The sequence below is a fragment of the Oncorhynchus mykiss genome, chromosome 5, assembly GCF_057628025.1.
Source record: "Oncorhynchus mykiss isolate SJ-2025 chromosome 5, ASM5762802v1, whole genome shotgun sequence".
Classification (NCBI taxonomy): Eukaryota; Metazoa; Chordata; class Actinopteri; order Salmoniformes; family Salmonidae; genus Oncorhynchus; species Oncorhynchus mykiss.
In genome coordinates, this window is record NC_143026.1 from 28,153,063 (window position 1) to 28,175,105 (window position 22,043).

The 22,043-nt window shown below is 45.4% G+C and overlaps 1 protein-coding gene across 1 annotated transcript in view; it reads right to left on the bottom strand.

Annotated features, from left to right (window-relative positions):
• Positions 1 to 951: 951 nt before the first annotated feature.
• Positions 952 to 22,043, bottom strand: part of LOC110522892 (transmembrane protein 132C-like) — a 125,813-nt gene continuing 104,721 nt past the window's right edge. Inside the window, exons 7-8 of the mRNA XM_090236667.1 lie at positions 4,014 to 4,205; positions 952 to 3,318 (exon numbers count right to left, since the gene is read on the bottom strand). Of these exons, the coding sequence (XP_090092793.1) occupies positions 2,263 to 3,318; positions 4,014 to 4,205 (1,248 nt within the window). The 3' untranslated portion in view covers positions 952 to 2,262. The remainder of the gene's footprint in view (positions 3,319 to 4,013; positions 4,206 to 22,043) is intronic.

Sequence of the window (22,043 nt, forward strand, 5' to 3'; positions counted from 1 at the left end):
ACTCATACTCAGTTCACAAACACATGAACTCTACCACTTATTCATTCAGGCTTTCAAATTGATTTACCAACTCATGTTTTACTCATCAAAACAATTAATTTCAATAAAAAGCACAAGGTTCCAAAAACTCTCTACTGCGCTTCAAATTAAAACCAACCCTTCCAACAGAAGATCATTTTGGGTATTGTATTGGTACAGTGAGTTATCTAAAAACACACAGAAAATGCATAAAAAGTTCAGCATTTTGAATGGGGACTGATTGCATCCCTCCCGCTCTCCTCTTCACAGGTGCTGGGGCTTGTACTTCAATAGAATATCATTGACATCTGGGTTGTTAAATGTGTACAATAATTTAGCTTGAAGGCATGTACTGTATAAACTGTCAAGTTTGACATTAACATGTAGTAAACCACATCTTTGTAATCCTTAATTAGCTTTCCCATTCACAAAGAGGAGCCATACCTGTGTTCTATGGGACAGATACAAATTGTCTAGGAAAGGTACAAAATGCTTTTTAATGTATTAGAGTTGGAGAGGGAACTGTGACATACACTATGAGTAGCATTAGAGTAAATGGTGGAAATACTTGTGATACTCATCATTAGGGCCAATGAGTTTTTCCTAACCACATGACCTGACCATGAAAAACTCGGGTCCCCATAGGCTAATATGTGATCAAAATTTGGTAATAGTTCTGGTGTTGTAAGACAACTCTCGGTCAGCCATGTCTGAAGTAGTACTTTAGGGATGCAGACATCACAATAACTTATTTCCCCAGCTTACTATCTGCCTGGCAGATGCACAAATGCACAAACACCAAATTGCCAATCTCATTAGAGCAGCAGTCGGTTTGTAGAAATGAATAGGTTGGGTGGGTAACTGAGTCTGGACAGATAGATAGAGGGATGAATTAAACGTCTAGACAAATGAATCAAACAGAAACAGGAGAGAGAGGTTTCACCTTTTAGTTTTAATCAAATCCAGAGGCCATTTTGAAAACGGTAAGGGATCTGATTGACGGGGAGGAAGGAGGGATGGGGATGGACTCGTCAGGATTTTTGCCACAGAGCGGATCACTATTCCACCTGGAACTCAGCAGCTCATGTCATTAGAGTTTAGTTTAATGTACTAGCATCCTTATACTAGTATGCTATACTGATCTGCACCAACCATTGGTTCTGGTAATAGACCTGTACTATATTCTGTGTTTGGGTTCGATGACTCAGTCTAAGTGAAATAATCTGGAGTGATTATGGTCCATCTGAAAGTGGAATAAATAGATACAAAATGTGGATTTAACAGGATGTAGCTCACCAACAGTTACGCTCACCAATAATTACAGGTAAGGTCAGAATTAAACTAATTACACAAGGAGTAAAAATCTCCATATAGGCTACAGGTTTTACCTAGACATTGGAAACAGTCAAAGGAATCATATCAACTACCTTGACAACAAAATAACAAAAGAATGTCACAAACAGCAAGTAGGAGACACTCCTGTTGACTTCTAATAATAGAGAGAAAAGGAAAGATAAGAAAAAAATGACAAAATAATAAGAAAACACACAACCTAGAGCTCAGCTATTCAATGAATGTCATGTCTTTGACAGGGATGTGTGTGAGAGAAGCATGTGTCTTATAGGGAGGACTCTACAGTATGTACACATTTATTTCTGACGGATCAACAGGAACTAAGACAGGCTTTGTCTTTAGTAACATGCATGTTGATCTCTGGAGAACAAAATTAAATGCAAAAAGGAGGACAGACTAAAGAAAGACGTTACAAAATATTCTCTCATACTCCAAACCAGTCTCTATGCTCAACTTATTTACAATTTTAATAGCTTTGAACACTTCTCTCATGGACTGTAATTGCTTAACAACATAATACACAGCAGAATAAGGAAAGTATGATTTAAAAAGTCAACAAAGAGAGCTGTGCCTGAAAAACTTATTTCATTTTGTTATCTAAAATTAAAGACAGGGAGCAGATATATTTACTAATTAAAGTGTCATTCAAGTTAAAAAATTCCCACATATCCAATGTGGTGTAATGGCAATTTGAGTTTCCCCTCATTTCTGATCCTTGACCATTCTGATAGTAACAATGGAAACAACAATGGCTGGAACGCTCCATCTTGTTGTCATAGCGAGGTACAGTGCCAACCAATTTCAATAAACGCACCCCTCATTCCCTCCTTACTCTGAAGGCATTCGGGTGTGTTAGAGTTACTCATTCGTCCACTAAAAATACAAGCGTCTCTATACAACGTTCTTTGTAGCGTTCTCGTTCAACCTCTCCATGTAATTCCGGAGCTCTTGCGAGTCCCCGAGCTCGATGTCTGGACACACCCACTTAATGTCGTTGGTCAGTCCGAGTGCCAGTGGGCTCAGAACTGGGCATCCATTATTGGGCTTGACGTTGGAGAAGGTGGTGAATTTGACCCTCTTCCTCTTGGTGGTGGGTGAGTTGAGTGACTCGTTCCTACCTCCCGGACAGCTTCCCTGTGCACTGCTCTTCAGGGCCCCTCCATTCAGCAGCTGGCTGCCCTCCTCCAGGGTTGAGCCCAGCTCATCCTGCTGCTGCTGCAGGCACAGGCCCTCATCCTGGCCAAGCCACACCCAGTCGTGGGCATGAGGCATTGCCTCAGGGGCCTCCAGGGGCAGCTCCTTGCTGCGGTACTTGAGAGCGTAGGAGATGCAGTTGATGAGGAAGACTAGGATGGCCAGGCAGAAGACCCCCAGCAGGGCATACATACCGATCTCCAGGTCTGTGAGGCCACGGCGGGACGACAACAGGTCCTCCTCTGTGCTGTGGCCCCGCGGCAGCTCCGCCTGGGCAGGGAACTCAGAGAACTCTCCAGGGACTCCTCCGTCGGCCAATAGCCTGTCCCCGTTGGGCCTCACCGGGATGGGGGCCTTAACCGTGGTAGCGTCCCGATTCATGATTCCAGCCTCAATGTCAGAGATGGAGCCTCCGTAGTAGGGCGCGTCTGGTCGGGTTCTGCCTCCGGGGCGGCTGTACAGCTCCTCAGCGCTGCCAAACCTGACACTGATGTTTCCTACCCCGGCTGCCAGGATGATGCGTCGCTTCGTCTTCCGGCAGATCTCTGATGATGTCATCTCTACGCGCACCAGTAACCCTTGACCTTCGCCCTTTGCCACGATAACCGGCCACTTCCAAACGGTACTGCGCTGTACTGACACCACCTGCTCGTCCAATGAGGTGGCTGTGAGCACAAAGTGGGCGGGGTCATAGTGGTCCAGAGGGGTCATGGAGCCGTCACTGAACTGAAGCCAGGCACTGATAAGAGATTCCTGAGGAACCATACATACACACAAACACACACACACACGCACACACACAGACATCAGTGCGTCACCAGTCTTGTTTTTCCATCAAAAGGGTAAACTAAACAACACTGTCTGAGTAGCGCTTCAACAAAGCCAATCTCTTCCCACATCGCTACTCTAGAACACCAACTCCCCTTGGGACATACTGCAGCTTAAAAGGAAAGAATGCTCCCTGTCAATGTAAACTGTTACTGTTACTAGACAAAAGCAACCGGTATCTGCAGGAATCACATCTTTTCATCTTTATCAAGAGAGAAAAAGAAAGAGTGAGAGTGAGTGTAGAAGTAATGGGAGAGAAAGAACCCCGACAGATGTACAGAGATGTTTTAATTAGCCAGATTTAAAAGCGCAGGAGAATTTCAGCTGAGCAGGAGGTCTCTGCAGCTGTTCCTCTGAAAATGTGTTAGTTTCAGAAGCAAACATCTTCATTGAGATTAGATCAATAATTTGATGTCAGAATCTGATCATATTCACTATAAAGGATAAAATGGCAGCCAATGTGACTCCATCTATTCCAGGTGAGAAAGTTACAGTTTACCTTTATCACATATCTCATATAAACATATTGAAAATTCCCATATACAATTTCTATCTATTGGTCAACATTTGATACTGTATGTTTGGTGCAGTAGGTTGCTGAGTCATGTGTGTGTGGTTACCTGTTTAAGTTTCTGCATGACTTCCTGTGTTGTAGCCGTGGCGACGATGGCCCTGTTGCTCCCTGGGCTGAGCTGGAGGGACAGAGAGAGGCCAGAGACCAGCTGCACTCCCAGCTCTGTCACACTCACTTTGTCTTCCAGAACCCTGACCATCCGCTCAGCCAGGATCGAGTCAGACAGAGGAGACATCACCTACAACATTATACACACACATTAGTATACAGACAGACAAACATACACACACTTGTATTGGTTCAACTTCAAATATATCATTTCACATCACCTGTACAAGCACTCACACTGAAGCCAACACCATCAATAATGGACAGAGGGAGGAGCGAAGACGTCAACATGACAAGTTTATATTAACACTGAAGAAAGAACATAATGATGGAGGAACACCATGACCCAAGCTTTTTCATAATGTACATAATGTACATAATGTACAATGTATATTAATCAAGACAAGATGATGCATGTTCTGTACACTCAATGGGGTCTGCGATCACCAGCTTCGCACTCAGACACACTCGGACACACACACACTCCGCCTCATCTGTCTGACTGGCAGTTCCCCGGCTCCGGGGCCTGCTGGAGATGTAAGCATGTAAATGTGAGTGATGTGTGATGAGAAGGGAAGTACTTCCATCCACTCCCATTAGGTCTGAGTCTCCTCTCCACCATCCTCCTTTGCTCCACCACCCGCCCACACACAGACTCACGCTTCCACTCCCTCCACACTGCCATAATGAACTGTCAGCACTGATCACTGCCTCATCTGAAAAGGACCATGGCCAACACACTCCTCCTCCACAGCACCATACTATTAAAGCTGCATGCTACTGGCTGCATGCTAACGACATAGCTAAACACACTGGGAACACACCGGGCCAGCTGTGTAGATATGTGTACTATGGCACCTGTAGGGCTGGGTCGAAGGTCAAACATATAAGGCCCAGGGGTCATTTGCGATCGGTTTAAGAAAGCTGGTGGTATGACAGAGGTCACTACAGGAGAGGAATTTAACATAAAAAATATATTTTCATCAAAATGAGTTTTTTCCAGAAATGCCTTCTTGAACATGTGAACTTTCGTGTCCGTTAATAACAAACTTGTATGTCATCCTTAAATATGAATCAAATTGTTACATTACAAGCCTAGTTGGTTTAGCCACAGACAAAGGGAGGAACCTTCCCACTAGCCATGATTGGCTGAGATAATGGGTGGGCTGGACATGACGAGACATGAGTTCTGATTGGTCTGCTATGTCGCAGGCGTCTGTCTAAAACATGAGCTGCTCAGATAATCCTTGCGACCACATTTACAAAAAAATATATAGCCAAGGAGAACTGCAAAAGTGTTGCTACTGCTCTCAACAACATTGCTGCCATGAATTTAGCAGGCGCTATCGACAAAGGTCAGTGGGAAAAAGTTGAAAAGAGAAAACAAGTACTTTCTGGAGAAAGATCGTGCCATGTTGACTCGCTTTGACTTTGAAAACGAATCAGACGATGAGGAAATCAACAACAGTGTTGTTGTCATGGAAGAAGTGAAATCAGTAGACTGCCCACTGGAAAAGGAGTATGAGAAGGAGATGGAGAAAATGTGGATGTTTGATTGCAAATGCAGCGGGAGTCGAAAAGAGAACACAGAAGGCTGTTGTATAAAATACCCGTCTCCGGATTACATCTTCAAACTAAGGCTAACAATGGCCATGAAGCAATCATCCATGTAAACGGCTAAGAGTCTAGCTACATTTCAGATATTATGCGTTTCTAATTTTGACAAAGTCATTTTCATTGCAAGTTGAAGCCTACTGTTAGCTAGCCACTCTAAGGCTTCATGCCACAATGACTACTGCCCTGTAGCACTCACTTCTGTAATCATGAAGCGCTTTGAGAGGCTGGTTATGCACTCCATCCTCCCAGCACCCTAGACCCACTCTCAGCACCGCCCCAACAGATCCATAGATGACGTAATCTCAATTGCTCTCCACACTGCCCTCACCCACCTAGATAAAAGGAATACCTATGTGAGAATGCTGTTCATTGACTACAGCTCGTCAACAAGCTTAGGACTCTAGGTCTGTGCACCTCCCTCTGCAAATGGATCCTGGACTTCCTGATGGGCCAACCCCAGGTGGTGAGGGTAGGCAGCATCACCTCTGCCTCGTTGACCATCAACATATGGGCCCCACAGGGGTGTGTGCTTAGTCCCCTCCTGTTCTCCCTGTTCACCCACGACTGCGTTGCCACGCAATACTCCAACACCATCATCAAGTTTGACAACCACATGATGGTCATAGGAGGCCTGATCACCGATGATGATGAGTCAGCCTACAGTGAGGAGGTCAGTGACCTGGCAGTGTGGTGCCAGAACAACAACCTCTCCTTCAACATCAGTAAGACCAAGGAGCTGATCGCAAGCACGCCCCCATCCACATCGACAGGGCTGCAGTGGAGCAGGTCAAGCTTCAAGTTAGTCCAAATCACTAAATACTTCAAATGTTCCAAACACACGCACACTGTCATGAAGAAGACGCGACAGCGCCTCTTTCCCTCAGGAGGTTGAAAAAGTTTGGCATGGACAGTCGAATCGTCAAAAAGTTATACAGTTAGTTACCTGTAAACTTGATCCAAACATTTCAAACAACTTTCCCAATCCAACTTTAGGTATTTTTAAATGTAAATAATGTATCAAATTTAAGACGGAATAAACTGTATTCAATACCGGAGGAAAACAAATTGGAGCGAGCTTTCAGGTCACGCGCCTCAACCACAACAGTACACTTCACTCGACCCTCGTTCTGAACAGGGCTACTTCTTCATTTCTCAAAGGAAAAACATCAACCAATTTCTAAAGACGTTTGACATCCAATGGAAGCAATAGGAACTGCAAGCAACTGCCTTAGAATTCTAGATTCCCATTGAAAACCCATTGAAAAGAGAGTGACCTCAAAAAAATAATTCCTGGATGGTTTGTCCTCGGGGTTTTGCCTGACAAATAAGTACTATGCGTATTCTAGCTTCTGGGCCTGAGTAGCAGGCAGTTTACTTTGGGCACACTTTTCATTCGGACGTGAAAATAGTGTCCCTAGCCTTAAGAAGTTTTAAAGACTACAACCACTCAAGCCATAGACTATTCTCTCTGCTTCCGCACAGCAAGCAGTACCGGTGCATCAAGTCTGGCACCAACAGGCTCTTGAACAGCTTCTATCCCCAAGCAGTACAACTGATAAGTAGCTGTCAAAATGACTACGCGGACTGAGTTAACCTTTGAACTTTATTGACCTTTTATTTTAATTTCACTGTCTCTATGCACACTCGCAGGGCCCTACACACTTAATCCATCACCTACTCACTCACACATAATATGCACGTACGTTTATACTGACTCCACACACACACACTCCCTCACATACAAGCTGATTCTACTCTGTTTATCTTATATCCTGCTGCCTAGTCACCTTACCCCAATACATATCTACCTTCCTCACTGTAGTGTCCCTTCACATTGTGAATATGATATTGGAACTGACCCTGTATATAATACTGCTTACTTACTTATTGTATTCTTCAAATATTGTTATTTTTTTCTAGTATTACATTGTTATTGATTATTGCATTGTTGGGTTTTGAGTTTACAAGAAAGGCATTTCACTGTACTTTTGCATGTGACATAAAAATCTTAGCTGGCTGGCATTAGCTGGCTGGCTCTCTAACTACATGTATGATCTTTGTAGTAATATTATTAATATCTCAGAAAACCATTTGCATTTCTAGGTGTAGCCTACTGTTAGCTAACTAGCTAACATTGAATCCATTTGGTTAGCTTTAGCTACCTGCAGATACATACTACACCATGTCATGCATGGTGGCTAGCTATGACAATCTGCTTGTATTGCTTCTATATGGGTTGGGATTATTGTTCATTGTTCAGCTGGCTAGCTAGCTACATGTCTAAACAAAAGACTCCACTTTGCCAGATGGTTACATGACCCATAAACTTAGCCAACTGTGTCTGGGGGTGATTATGGCCATCTAGGCGAACAGATTCTAGGCAATAGAGACCCATCCACTTAGATATATGTTATTGGGGAGAGGTTATAGCCTCTCTTTCACATGACCTATCAATTTAGACAAGTGTGTTCCTGGTTAAGCCTCATCTAATAATGATCAAATATTTGTATCTGGAATTGGTCTTTCACCATTTTGGTATTTGTATATTTTATTAGGAAAGCAGCATCTACTCTTCCTGGGGACCACACAAAACATGAAACATAACATAATACAGCACATTAATAGACAAGAACAGCTCAAGGACAGAACTACATCAATTAAAAAAAGGCACACATAGCCTACATATCAATACATACACACACACACACACGATCTAGGTCAGATAGGGGAGAGGCGTTGTGCCGTGAGGTGTTGCTGTATCTGTTGTTTTAAACTATGTTTGCTGTTCATTTGAGCTATAAGAGATGGAACAGAGTTATATGCAATGGTAGCTCTATATAACTCTGTATGCTTTCTTGAATATGGGGACTGTGAAAAGACCCCTGGTGGCATGTGTGGTGGGGTAAGTGTGTGTGTCAGAGCTGTGTTTAAGTTGACTATGCAAACTATTTGGAATTTTCAACACATTAATGTTTCTTATAAGAAGAAAAAGTGATGCAGTCAATCTCTCCTTAACTCTTAGCCAAGAGAGACTGGCATGCATACTATTTATATTAGCCCTCTGATCACAATGAAGAGCCTGGGCCAGCTGCAGCTTAAATAGGTCCTTGCAGCACTCGACCACACGACTGGACAATAATCAAGATAAGACAAAACTAGAGCCTGCATGATTTGCCACTGCAGAACACGCCTGACTCTCCTCCACCAGTCATACAAGGAGAATGGTCTAATGTCTTCCATCAACAAGAGAGCTAGCCCAAGCAAGCACTGGTTACAACTGAAGCATGAGGACTTGCAGCAAGTTGTGAACATCAACAACTATGCAAAGGATAATGAATAGTATGAACAGGACAGAAAAACTTTGATGGAAGGCTGCTGCCATGTGACAAAAACAGAGGTGGGGCGTCTCCACAAGGAATCGATGACAACACTTGGTATGTAAAGCATAAACAACACATTCTGATTGTTTCATTTACCACCAACGTGATTGGAACTTCTTTTATTGATCTTGCATTTTTATAAAGTGTAATTTTACCTGGAGTTTTTCCTTATTGTAGTCAAATCAAATTAAATGTTATTTGTGACACGCGCTGAATACTACAGGTGTAGACCTTACTGTGAAATTGTAACGTTCGTCGTCTTCCTCTTCTGAGGAGTAAGAGAGATCGGACCAATTTGCAGCGTGGTAAGTGCCCATTTTAATAAGACAAACTGAACACTACAACAATAACAAAGTGACACAACCAAACCGGTCCCGTGTGGTAACTAACACGGAACGATAGGGGCAACGATACACAGCTGCCTCTGATTGAGAACCATACCAGGCCAAACACAGAACTCCCAAAACACAGAAAAAGGTCACTTTCCTTAGTTCTTTTGTTATATCTTTGTTTTAGTATGGTCAGGGCGTGAGTTGGGTGGGTTGTCTGTGTTCCTTTTTCTATGTTTTGGGAGTTCTGTGTTTGGCCTGGTATGGTTCTCAATCAGAGGCAAGTGTTGTCATCGATTCCTTGTGGAGACGCCCCACCTCTGTTTTTGTCGCATGGCAGCAGCCTTCCATCAAAGTTTGCATAGCAGAGAAGGTATGGTGGGATTTGAAATGGTCAGTAATCTGTTTGTTAACTTGGCTTTTGAAGACCTTAGAAAGACAGGGTAGGATAGATATAGGTCTGTAGCAGTTTGGGTCTAGAGTGTCACCCCCTTTGAAGAGGGGGATGACCGTGGCAGCTTTCCAATCTTTGGGAATCTCAGACGATATGAAAGAGAGGTTAAACAGGCTTGTAATAGGGGTTGCAACATTTTCGGCAGATCATTTTAGAAAGATAGGGCCCAGCGAGAAAGAGAGGGAAACGCTCATTCCTTCAATGATAAACACGAATCTGACCATCACCCCTGGTGAGACAAAACTATGGACTCATTTAGTGAAGAGCACTTTTTGCCTGTACTGTCTGGTCCAGCGACGGTGGTTTTGTGCCCATAGGCGACGTTGTTGCAGGTGATGTCTGGTGAGGACCTTCATTACAACAGGCCTACAAGCCCGCAGTCCAGCCTCTTTCAGTCTATTGTGAACAGTCTCAGTGCTGATGGAGGGATTGTGCATTCCTTGTGTAACTCGGGCAGTTGTTGTTGCCATCCTATACCTGTCCCGGATGATCAGCTGTCCGTCCTGTCTCCCTGTAGCGCTGTATTAGGCGTCTCAAGTACGGACATTGCAATTTATTGCCCTGGCCACATCTGCAGTCCCCATGCCTCCTTGCAGCATGCCTAAGGCACATTCACGCAGATGAATGATGACCCAGGAGATGACCCAGGTGTTTTTCAGAGTCAGTAGAATGGCTTCTTTAGTGTCCTAGATTTTCATAACTGTGACCTTAATTGCCTACTGTCTGTAAGCTGTTAGTGTATTAACCACCGTTCCACAAGTGCATGTTCATTAATTAATTGTTTATGGTTCATTGAACAGGCATGGGAAACTTTACAATGAAGGTCTGTGAAGTTATTGGATTTTTTGGAATTATCTTTGAAAGACAGGGTCCTGAAAAAGGGGTGTTGCTTTTTTTGCTGAGTTTATATAGGATTCAATCTTTACCTGTTTGGTGGATCGTCTGAGGGCATAGAGGGATTTCATATACAGTGGTTAGAACAAGTATTTGATACACTGCCGATTTTGCAAGTTTTCCTACTTACAAAGCATGTAGAGGTCTGTAGCATTTTTAGCATAGGTACACTTAAACTGTGAGAGACAGAATCTAAAACAAAAATCTAGAAAATCATGTGCATTTTATTGCATGACATAAGTATTTGCTACATCAGAAAAGCAGAACTTAATATTTGGTACAGAAAACTTTGTTTGCAATTACAGAGATCATATGTTTCCTGTAGTTCTTGACCAGGTTTGCACACACTGCAGCAGGGATTTTGGCCCACTCCTCCATACAGACCTTCTCCAGATCCTTCAGGTTTCGGAGCTGTCGCTGGGCAAAACGGACTTTCAGCTCCCTCCAAAGATTTTCTATTGGGTTCAGGTCTGTCCTCCCCTCAATACGGTGCAGTCGTCCTGTCCCCTTTGCAGAAAATCATCCCCAAAGAATGATGTTTCCACCTCCATGCTTCACGGTTGGGATGGTGTTCTTGGGGTTTTACTCATCCTTCTTCTTCCTCCAAACACAGGGAGTGGAGTTTAGACCAAAAAGCTCTATTTTTGTCTCATCAGACCACATGACCTTCTCCCATTCCTCCTCTGGATCATCCAGATGGTCATTGGCAAACTTCAGACGGGCCTGGACATGCGCTGGCTTGAGCAAGGGGACCTTGCGTGCGCTGCAGGATTTTAATCCATGACGGTGTAGTGTGTTACTAATGGTTTTCTTTGAGACTGTGGTCCCAGCGCTCTTCAGGTCATTGACTAAGTCCTGCCGTGTAGTTCTGGGCTGATCCTTCACCTTCCTCATGATCATTGATGCCCCACGAGGTGAGATCTTGCATGGAGCCCCAGACCGAGGGTGATTGACCGTCATCTTGAACTTCTTCCATTTTCTAATAATTGTGCCAACATTTGTTGCCTTCTCACCAAGCTGCTTGCCTATTGTCCTGTAGCCCATCCCAGCCTTGTGCAGGTCTACAATTGTATCCCTGATGTCCTTACACAGCTCTCTGGTCTTGGCCATTGTGGAGAGGTTGGAGTCTGTTTGATTGAGTGTGTGGACAGGTGTCATTTATACAGGTAACGAGTTCAAACAGGTGCAGTTAATACAGGTAATGAGTGGAGAACACGATGGCTTCTTAAAGAAAAACTAACAGGTCTGTGAGAGCCGGAATTCTTACTGGTTGGTAGGTGATCAAATACTTATGTCATGCAATAAAATGCAAATGAATTACTTAAAAATCATACAATGTTATTTTCTGGATTTTTGTTTTAGATTCCGTCTCTCACAGTTGAAGTGTATCTATGATAAAAATTACAGACCTCTACATGCTTTGTAAGTGGGAAAACCTGCTAAATCGGCAGTGTATCAAATACTTGTTCTCCCCACTGTAAGTGTCCGTGTTAGTGTCCCACTCATTGAAAGTGTTAGCTCTAGCCTTTAGCTCAGTGCAGATGTTGCCTGTAATCCATGGCTTCTGGTTGGGATATGTACATACTGTCACTGTGGGAACCACGTCGTCGATGCACTTATTGATGAAGCCGGTGACTGATGTGGTATACTCCTCAATGCCATTGGATGCATCTCTAAACATATTCCAGCCTGTGCTAGAAAAACAGTCCTGTATTTTAGCATCCATGTCATCTGACCAATTCCGTATTGAGCGAGTCACTGGTACTTCCTGCTTTAGATTTAGCTTGTAAGCCAAGTGGAGGGCGAGGGAGAGCTTTGTATGCGTTACTGTGTGTGGAGTAAAGGTGGCCTTATACAGGTCATTGAGTGCAGTCTTAGTTGAGTGCAGTCTTATATTTTTACTATTTTCTACACTGGAGAATAATAGTGGAGATAACAAAACAACAAAAACATAACTATGAAAGATAAAGATAACAAAGATAACAAAAACAAAACTATGAAATAACACATATAGAATCATGTAGTAACCAAAAAAGTGTTAAACAAATCAAAATATATTTTGTATTTGAGATTCTTCAAAGAAGACACCCTTTCCTTTGATGACAGTTTTGCAAACTCTTGGCATTCTCTCAACCAGCTTCACCTGGAATGTTTATAGTTTTGATGTCTTCACTATCATTCTACATGGTAGAAAATAGCAACAACAAAAAAAAACCTTGAACGAGTAGGTGTGTCAAAGCTTTTGACTGGTACTGTAGATGAGAACTCTCTTGGTAGATAGTGTGGTCTACAGCTTATCATGATGTACTCTACCTCAGGTGAGCAATATCTCGAGATCTCTTTAATATTAGACATCACGCACCAGCAATTATTGACAAATAGACACAAATCCCCGCCCCTCGTCTTACCAGACGTAGCTGCTCTGTCCTGCCGATGCACAGAGAAGCCAGCCAGCTCTATATTATCTGTATCGTCGTATAGCCACGTCTCGGTGAAACACAAGATATTACAGTTTTTAATGTCCTGTTGGTAGGATAGTCTGAATTGTAGATTGTCCAGTTTTTTCCAATGATTGCAAGTTGGCCAATAATACTGCGGGTAGTGGTGGTGTACCTACTCGTTGGTGAATTCTTACAAGACACTCTGCCCTCCTCCCCCCTTTTCTCTGTATTTTCTTTTTGCGAATGACAGGGATTTGGGGTTTGTCTTGACAAAGAATGTATATCCTTCGTGTTGGACTCATTAAAGAAAAAATCTTTGTCTAGTTCGAGGTGAGGAATTACTGTTTTGATGTCCAGAAGCTCTTTTCGGTCATAAGAGATTGTAGCAGCAACTTTATGTACAGAATGAGTTACAAACAATGTGAAAAAAAACGAACAAACAAGTATAAATGGTACCATTATCAAGGAAGGCTACTACTTTTACCACTTTTAGTCTTGAAATCTTTGGCTGTTTACTACACTACCTTACTCACTCTGTTGAGGACATGGCCTCACAAGTGAATACTTAAAGAGATGGGTGGGGCTAAGGCTTAAGAGGGTGGGAACGATGCTGAATGGGTGTGAACAAAGAGGTATAAAAACTGAACCAAAACTTTTCAAGGACCATTTCTCTTTTTAAGTGGGGTTACAAGTTTATAAACGTTCAAAGCAACATTACTTTGCCATTGTTATTCCGAATGCAGTTTATGACAGACCATTTTGAAGCTCTGAGTCTGTACTTCTGTCAAATGTCAAAAACACCTGTTAAAATGTTGGAATCGTCGGAAAGAGATGAGGTGTCACATTTGCAGTCTGTGGTTTGAAGTGATATGACCTCCCCACATGTGTTACCATGAGCATATATGTAGAGATACCTTGTTGTTAACTTGATGCATTAGGTCTATTTAGGACTATTTTATTATCTAAGTGGGTACATTGTGTCACTGGTCAGATTAAGCCAAAGCTTTATCCTAAAACCCAGCAGCACACCTACCACCACATTTTCATTCAATGTCCTTTAATCTACTCTAGAATTAAGTGAAATAAAATAATACATTAACAAAAGTAACTTAGAAAAGTAAAGAGGGCCTTTTTATATTACATCTGTTGGTGACATTGTGGAGGCATTGTCAAAACAATGAACCATTCGAAGCTGTATTTGAAGCTTGGGAAAAGCAGTGATTACGCCTTTAAAAGTTAATAACCGGTTTTATGAGGTAAAGTGATTAATCAATTTAGCAGCAGCTAAAACAACAGGGCAGGGAGAGATGCATCTGACACATGAAATGGGTTTTATTATTGGTAACCTTGGAGACCCGGGACCATCTACTCCCTTTTCAGCAGATTTCTTTTTGATAGTTTGATTACAAGACCCTCCTTGACAATCGCAGTGATTGCTCTTTTTATCAGATTTTAATTCCAGACGATTGAGGAAGCTCTTGTTTGTAGCTGGATCTAAAATCACTCCAGTGAAGCGAGAGGCAATTTTGCTATCAAATAAAACTTCAAAGGCTCTCTAACAACACTGTCAATACTCATTTGAGGCTGCCGCATGTGGGGTTCTCTGAGTGCCAGTGTGTGTGTGTGCGCGCGCTTCAGGAAGGAGAGGAACAAATAAATGAAGAGAGAGGAGAGCATAGTGGGTTCTGTTTTTTGCGTTTGTGTGTTTCTTTGCATGTGAGTGATCAGCATCAGAACTATAGATTTGTTTACTGTGTGTGTGTGTGTGTGTGTGTGTGTGTGTGTGTGTGTGTGTGTGTGTGTGTGTGTGTGTGTGTGTGTGTGTGTGTGTGTGTGTGTGTGTGTGTGTGTGTGTGTTGGCGTAGCAGTGGGATGTCTGTTTTGATTGTCCCTTGTACATATCGTTTTTCTTCGTATATATTTTTATATATAATTTTCCATCTTCTGACTGAACATAATCTCCTGCAACCCGCCTCACCCAAAGTGGTATGGATCGGCTATTTTTTACACTTTAGAACCGGAACCCCCTTCAGCAGCTAGCCAGCTAACCAGCTACTAGCTAGTAGTCAGTTAGCCACTGCTAGTGGTCATCACCGTTAAGTCGGACATCTGCCAGCCTCAGCCCGGTAAACTCCTGCTAGCCTGCACAGTGCGAAATCAACACAGAGCATATCGGACTGCTTTCCTCTACCACATCTTCCTACCGCAAGCTCTGAACCTTTACTCCGGATCATCGCAGCTAGCTAACTGCTATCCGAGTGGCTACTCCTGGCTAACATCTCTGTCCCGAAGCAAGCACCAGTTAGGCTGGAGCTAGCCTCGAACCAGGCCCATCTCCTGGCTAGCCGAAGAGATCCATCAAGCACTTCCTGGGCTTCAATTACCTATTTTGACAATTGGCCTGGAGCCTATGCTGCTGACAGGGAGCCCTGCCGATCCATCACGTCTGGTCTACCGACGTAACCGTCCGAGGGGGTTTCTGTCCCGAAGCAAGCACCAGTTAGCCTGGAGCTAGCCTGGAGCTAGGCCCATCTCCTGGCTAGCCGAAGAGATCCATCAAGCACTTATTGGGCTTCAATTACCTATTTTGCCAATTGGCAAGAACCCTTTGCTGCCGACACGGCGCCCCGCCTATCCATCACGACTGGTCTGCCGACATAACCGTCCTAGGAGGTTTCAACAGGCTCTCCCATTGCAACTTCCCCCTGAGGCCCATCTGCTAGCCTACTGCTAGCCCCGACCTGCTAGCTGTCTGAATCGCCGTGCCTCCAGCTCGCCTAGCTACTCACTGGATCCTATGATCACTCGGCTACACATGCCTCCCCTAATGTCAATATGCCTTGTCTATTGCTGTTTTGGTTAGGACTGTTTGTCTTATTTCACTATAGAGCCTCCAGCCCTGCTCCATATGCCTTATGCCTAGCCCTTATGTTTCACCCCCCACACATTGCGGTGACCGCACCTGGCTTAAATGGTGCCTCTAGAGACTAAACCTCTCTCATCATCACTCAATGCCTCAGCTTACCTCCACTGTACTCACATCCTACCATACCCTTGTGTGTACATTATGCTTTGAATCTATTCTTCTTCAGAAACATGCTCCTTTTACTCACTGTTCCGAATGCACTAGACGACCAGTTCTTTTAACCTGTTGAAACTAGGGGTCATTTTTTTTATTTTGGGAAAAATAACATTCCCAAAGTAAACGGGCTATTTTTAAGGACCAGAAAATAGAATATGCATATAATTGACAGCTTAGGATAGAAAACACTCTAACGTTTCCAAACCTGTAAAGATATTGTCTGTGAGTATAACAGAACTGATATTGCAGGCAAAAGAATGAGAAAAATCAAATCAGAAACGCAGCGGTTTCTAAATAAGAGTGTCATGTATTGTCATGTTGTGTCTTGTTTCTGTCCTTTCTCTTCACCCTGTCTCCCTCTGCTGGTCGTTTTAGGTTACCTTTTCTCCCCCTCTTTCCCCCAGCTGTTCCTTGTCTCCTCCTAACTACCTCGTCACCCCTTTTCCCACCTGTTCCCTTTTTCCCTCTGATTAGTCCTCTATATCTCTCTCTGTTTTTGTTTCTGTCTTTGTCGGATTCTTGTTTGTGTTATTCATGCCTGAACCAGACTATCGTCATGTTTGCTGCAACCTTGTCCTGTCCTGTCGGAATCTGCCGGTCCATCTGAGCCTACCTATGTTTTGTCATTAAAGAAGCTCTGTTTAGGTTAATTCGCTTTTGGGTCCTCATTCACGCACCGTAACAGAAGAATCCGACCAAGAATGGACCCAGCGACTTCGGATCCTCTCCACTCAGCCGTCGAGATCCAGGGAGCGATGCTAGGCAGACACGAGCAGGAATTGTCTGCTGCTCGACATGCCGTTGAGACCCTGGCCACCCAAGTCTCCAACCTCACAGAACAGGTTCACCATCTCCGCCTCGATCCACCGGCCACTTCCAGGGCTTTCGAATCTCCGGAGCCCAGAATCAATAACCCGCCGTGTTACTCTGGGGAGCCCACTGAATGCCGCTCGTTCCTCACCCAGTGTGATATTGTGTTTTCTCTCCAGCCCAACACTTACTCCAGGAGCACTGCTCGTGTCGCCTACGTCATATCTCTCCTTACTGGACGGGCTCGTGAGTGGGGCACGGCAATCTGGGAGGCAAGGGCTGAGTGTACTAACCAGTATCAGGACTTTAAGGAGGAGATGATACGGGTTTTTGATCGATCTGTTTTTGGGGAGGAGGCTTCCAGGGCCCTGTCTTCCCTATGTCAAGGTAATCGATCCATAACAGACTACTCTATTGAGTTTCGCACTCTTACTGCCTCCAGTGGCTGGAACGAGCCGGCTTTGCTCGCTCGTTTTCTGGAGGGTCTCCGCGCAGAGGTAAAGGATGAGATTCTCTCCCGGGAGGTTCCTTCCAGCGTGGATTCCTTGATTGAACTCGCTATTCGCATTGAGCGACGGGTTGATCTTCGTCACCGAGCTCGTGGAAAGGAGCTCGCGTTCTCCGTTGCCCCCCTCTCCGCATCACTACCATCTTCCTCTGCCGGCTCGGGTGCTGAGCCTATGCAGCTGGGAGGTATCCGCATCTCGACTAAGGAGAGGGAACGGAGAATCACCAACCGCCTCTGTCTCTATTGCGGTTCTGCTGGTCATTTTGTCACTTCATGTCCAGTAAAAGCCAGAGCTCATCAGTAAGCGGAGGGCTACTGGTGAGCGCTACTACTCCTGTCTCTCCTTCAAGATCCTGCACTACCTTGTCGGTCCATCTACGCTGGACCGGTTCGTCAGCTTCCTGCAGTGCCTTAATAGACTCTGGGGCGGAGGGCTGTTTTATGGACGAGACCTGGGCTCGGGAACATGACATTCCTCTCAGACAGTTAAGGGAGTCCACGGCCTTGTTCGCCCTGGATGGTAGTCCTCTCCCCAGGATTCAGCGTGAGACGCTACCTTTAACCCTCACTGTTTCTGGTAATCATAGCGAAACCATTTCTTTTTAAATTTTTCGTTCACCTTTTACACCTGTTGTTTTGGGCCATCCCTGGCTAGTTTGTCATAATCCTTCCATTAATTGGTCTAGTAATTCTATCCTCTCCTGGAACGTCTCTTGTCATGTGAAATGTTTAATGTCTGCTATCCCTCCTGTTTCCTCTGTCTCTTCTTCACAGGAGGAGCCTGGTGATTTGACAGGGGTGCCGGAGGAATATCACGATCTGCGCACGGTGTTCAGTCGGTCCAGGGCCACCTCTCTTCCTCCACAACGGTCGTATGATTGTAGTATTGATCTCCTTCCGGGAACCACTCCCCCCCGGGGTAGACTATACTCTCTGTCGGCTCCCGAACGTAAGGCTCTCGAAGATTATTTGTCTGTAGCTCTTGCCGCCGGTACCATAGTCCCCTCCTCCTCTCCCGCCGGAGCGGGGTTTTTTTTTGTTAAGAAGAAGGACGGGTCCCTGCGCCCCTGCATAGATTATCGAGGGCTGAATGACATAACAGTGAAGAATCGTTATCCGCTTCCTCTTATGTCTTCAGCCTTCGAGATCCTGCAGGGAGCCAGGTTTTTCACTAAGTTGGACCTTCATAACGCTTACCATCTCGTGCGCATCAGGGAGGGGGACGAGTGGAAGACGGCGTTTAACACTCCGTTAGGGCACTTTGAATACCGGGTTCTTCCTTTCGGCCTCGCTAACGCTCCAGCTGTCTTTCAGGCATTAGTCAATGATGTCCTGAGAGACATGCTGAACATCTTTGTTTTCGTTTACCTTGACGATATCCTGATTTTTTCACCGTCACTCCAGATTCATGTTCAGCACGTTCGACGTGTCCTCCAGCGCCTTTTAGAGAATTGTCTTTTTGTGAAGGCTGAGAAGTGCTCTTTTCATGCCTCCTCCGTCACATTTCTCGGTTCTGTTATTTCCGCTGAAGGCATTAAGATGGATCCCGCTAAGGTCCAAGCTGTCATTGATTGGCCCGTCCCTAAGTCACGCGTCGAGCTGCAGCGCTTTCTCGGCTTCGCGAACTTCTATCGTCGTTTCATCCGTAATTTCGGTCAGGTGGCAGCTCCTCTCACAGCCCTTACTTCTGTCAAGACGTGCTTTAAGTGGTCCGTTTCCGCCCAGGGAGCTTTTGATCTCCTCAAGAATCGTTTTACATCCGCACCTATCCTTGTTACACCTGACGTCACTAGACAGTTCGTTGTCGAGGTTGACGCGTCAGAGGTGGGCGTGGGAGCCATTCTTTCTCAGCGCTCCCTCTCTGACGACAAGGTCCACCCTTGCGCGTATTTTTCTCATTGCCTGTCGCCGTCGGAACGTAACTATGATGTGGGAAACCGCGAACTGCTCGCCATCCGCTTAGCCCTAGGCGAATGGCGACAGTGGTTGGAGGGGGCGACCGTTCCTTTTGTCGTTTGGACTGACCATAGGAACCTTGAGTACATCCGTTCTGCCAAACGACTTAATGCGCGTCAGGCGCGCTGGGCGCTGTTTTTCGCTCGTTTCGAGTTCGTGATTTCTTATCGTCCGGGCTCTAAGAACACCAAGCCTGATGCTTTATCTCGTCTCTTCAGTTCTTCAGTAGCCTCCACTGACCCCGAGGGGATTCTCCCTGAGGGGCGTGTTGTCGGGTTGACTGTCTGGGGAATTGAGAGGCAGGTAAAGCAAGCACTCACTCAAACTCCGTCGCCGCGCGCTTGTCCTAGGAACCTTCTTTTCGTTCCCGTTCCTACTCGTCTGGCCGTTCTTCAGTGGGCTCACTCTGCCAAGTTAGCCGGCCACCCTGGCGTTCGGGGTACGCTTGCTTCCATTCGCCAGCGTTTTTGGTGGCCCACCCGGGAGCATGACACGCGTCGCTTCGTGGCTGCTTGTTCGGTCTGCGCGCAGACTAAGTCCGGTAACTCCCCTCCTGCCGGCCGTCTCAGGCCGCTTCCCATTCCCTCTCGACCGTGGTCTCACATCGCCTTAGATTTTGTCACCGGACTGCCTTCGTCAGCGGGGAAGACTGTTATTCTTACGGTTGTCGACAGGTTCTCTAAGGCGGCTCATTTTATTCCCCTTGCTAAGCTTCCTTCTGCTAAAGAGACGGCACAAATCATCATCGAGAATGTTTTCAGAATTCATGGCCTTCCGTCAGACGTCGTTTCGGACAGAGGTCCGCAATTCACGTCTCAATTTTGGAGGGAGTTTTGCCGTTTGATTGGGGCTTCCGTCAGTCTCTCTTCCGGCTTTCACCCCCAGTCTAACGGTCAAGCAGAACGGGCCAATCAGACTATTGGTCGCATCTTACGCAGTCTTTCTTTTCGCAACCCTGCGTCTTGGTCAGAACAGCTCCCCTGGGCAGAATACGCCCACAACTCGCTTCCTTCGTCTGCGACCGGGCTATCTCCTTTTCAGAGTAGCCTCGGGTACCAGCCTCCGCTGTTCTCATCTCAGTTCGCCGAGTCCAGCGTCCCCTCCGCTCAGGCTTTTGTCCAACGTTGCGAGCGCACCTGGAAGAGGGTCAGGTCTGCACTTTGCCGTTATAGGGCGCAGACTGTGAGAGCTGCTAATAAGCGTAGAACTAAGAGTCCTAGATATTGTCGCGGTCAGAGAGTTTGGCTCTCCACTCAGAACCTTCCCCTTAAGACCGTTTCTCGCAAGTTGACCCCGCGGTTCATTGGTCCGTTCCGTATTTCTCAGATCATTAATCCTGTCGCAGTGCGACTTCTTCTTCCGCGATATCTTCGTCGCGTCCACCCGGTCTTCCATGTCTCCTGTGTTAAGCCCGTTCTTCGCGCCCCCGCTCGTCTCCCCCCCCCCCCCCCCCATCCTTGTCGAGGGCGCACCCATCTACAGGGTCCGTAGGATTTTGGACATGCGTCCTCGGGGCCGTGGTCATCAGTACCTAGTAGATTGGGAGGGGTACGGTCCTGAGGAGAGGAGTTGGGTTCCCTCTCGGGACGTGCTGGACCGTGCGCTGATCGATGATTTCCTCCGTTGCCGCCAGGTTTCCTCCTCGAGTGCGCCAGGAGGCGCTCGGTGAGTGGGGGGGTACTGTCATGTATTGTCATGTTGTGTCTTGTTTCTGTCCTTTCTCTTCACCCTGTCTCCCTCTGCTGGTCGTTTTAGGTTACCTTTTCTCCCCCTCTTTCCCCCAGCTGTTCCTTGTCTCCTCCTAACTACCTCGTCACCCCTTTTCCCACCTGTTCCCTTTTTCCCTCTGATTAGTCCTCTATATCTCTCTCTGTTTTTGTTTCTGTCTTTGTCGGATTCTTGTTTGTGTTATTCATGCCTGAACCAGACTATCGTCATGTTTGCTGCAACCTTGTCCTGTCCTGTCGGAATCTGCCGGTCCATCTGAGCCTACCTATGTTTTGTCATTAAAGAAGCTCTGTTTAGGTTAATTCGCTTTTGGGTCCTCATTCACGCACCGTAACAAAGAGTCCCTTCCTATGCTTCCCTATTGAGCAGTGAATGGGATATCAACAAGATTCCTTTTCTATGGCTTCCTTAATGTGTCTTGTATCACAGGACATAGTTTCAGGCTTTTATTTTGAACGACAACATTCTGTCAGTGTCCACCTGATGGCTCTTTGTGTATTTCTCGCGCAAAAGACAGAGGTAGCCATTTTTCCAACCCGGTCTTACTGAAAAAAGCTCTGTTCCAGTTGATATATATTTGAATAGATATTTGAAAAACACCTGGAGGATTGATTATAAACAACGTTTGCCATGTTTCTGTCAATATTATGGAGCTAATTTAGAATATTTTTCGGCGTTGTCGTGACCGCAATTTCCGGTCGTTTTCTCAGCCAAACGTGAAGAACTAATTTTTGGGGAAAAAAGGAACATTTGCTATCTAACTGGGAGT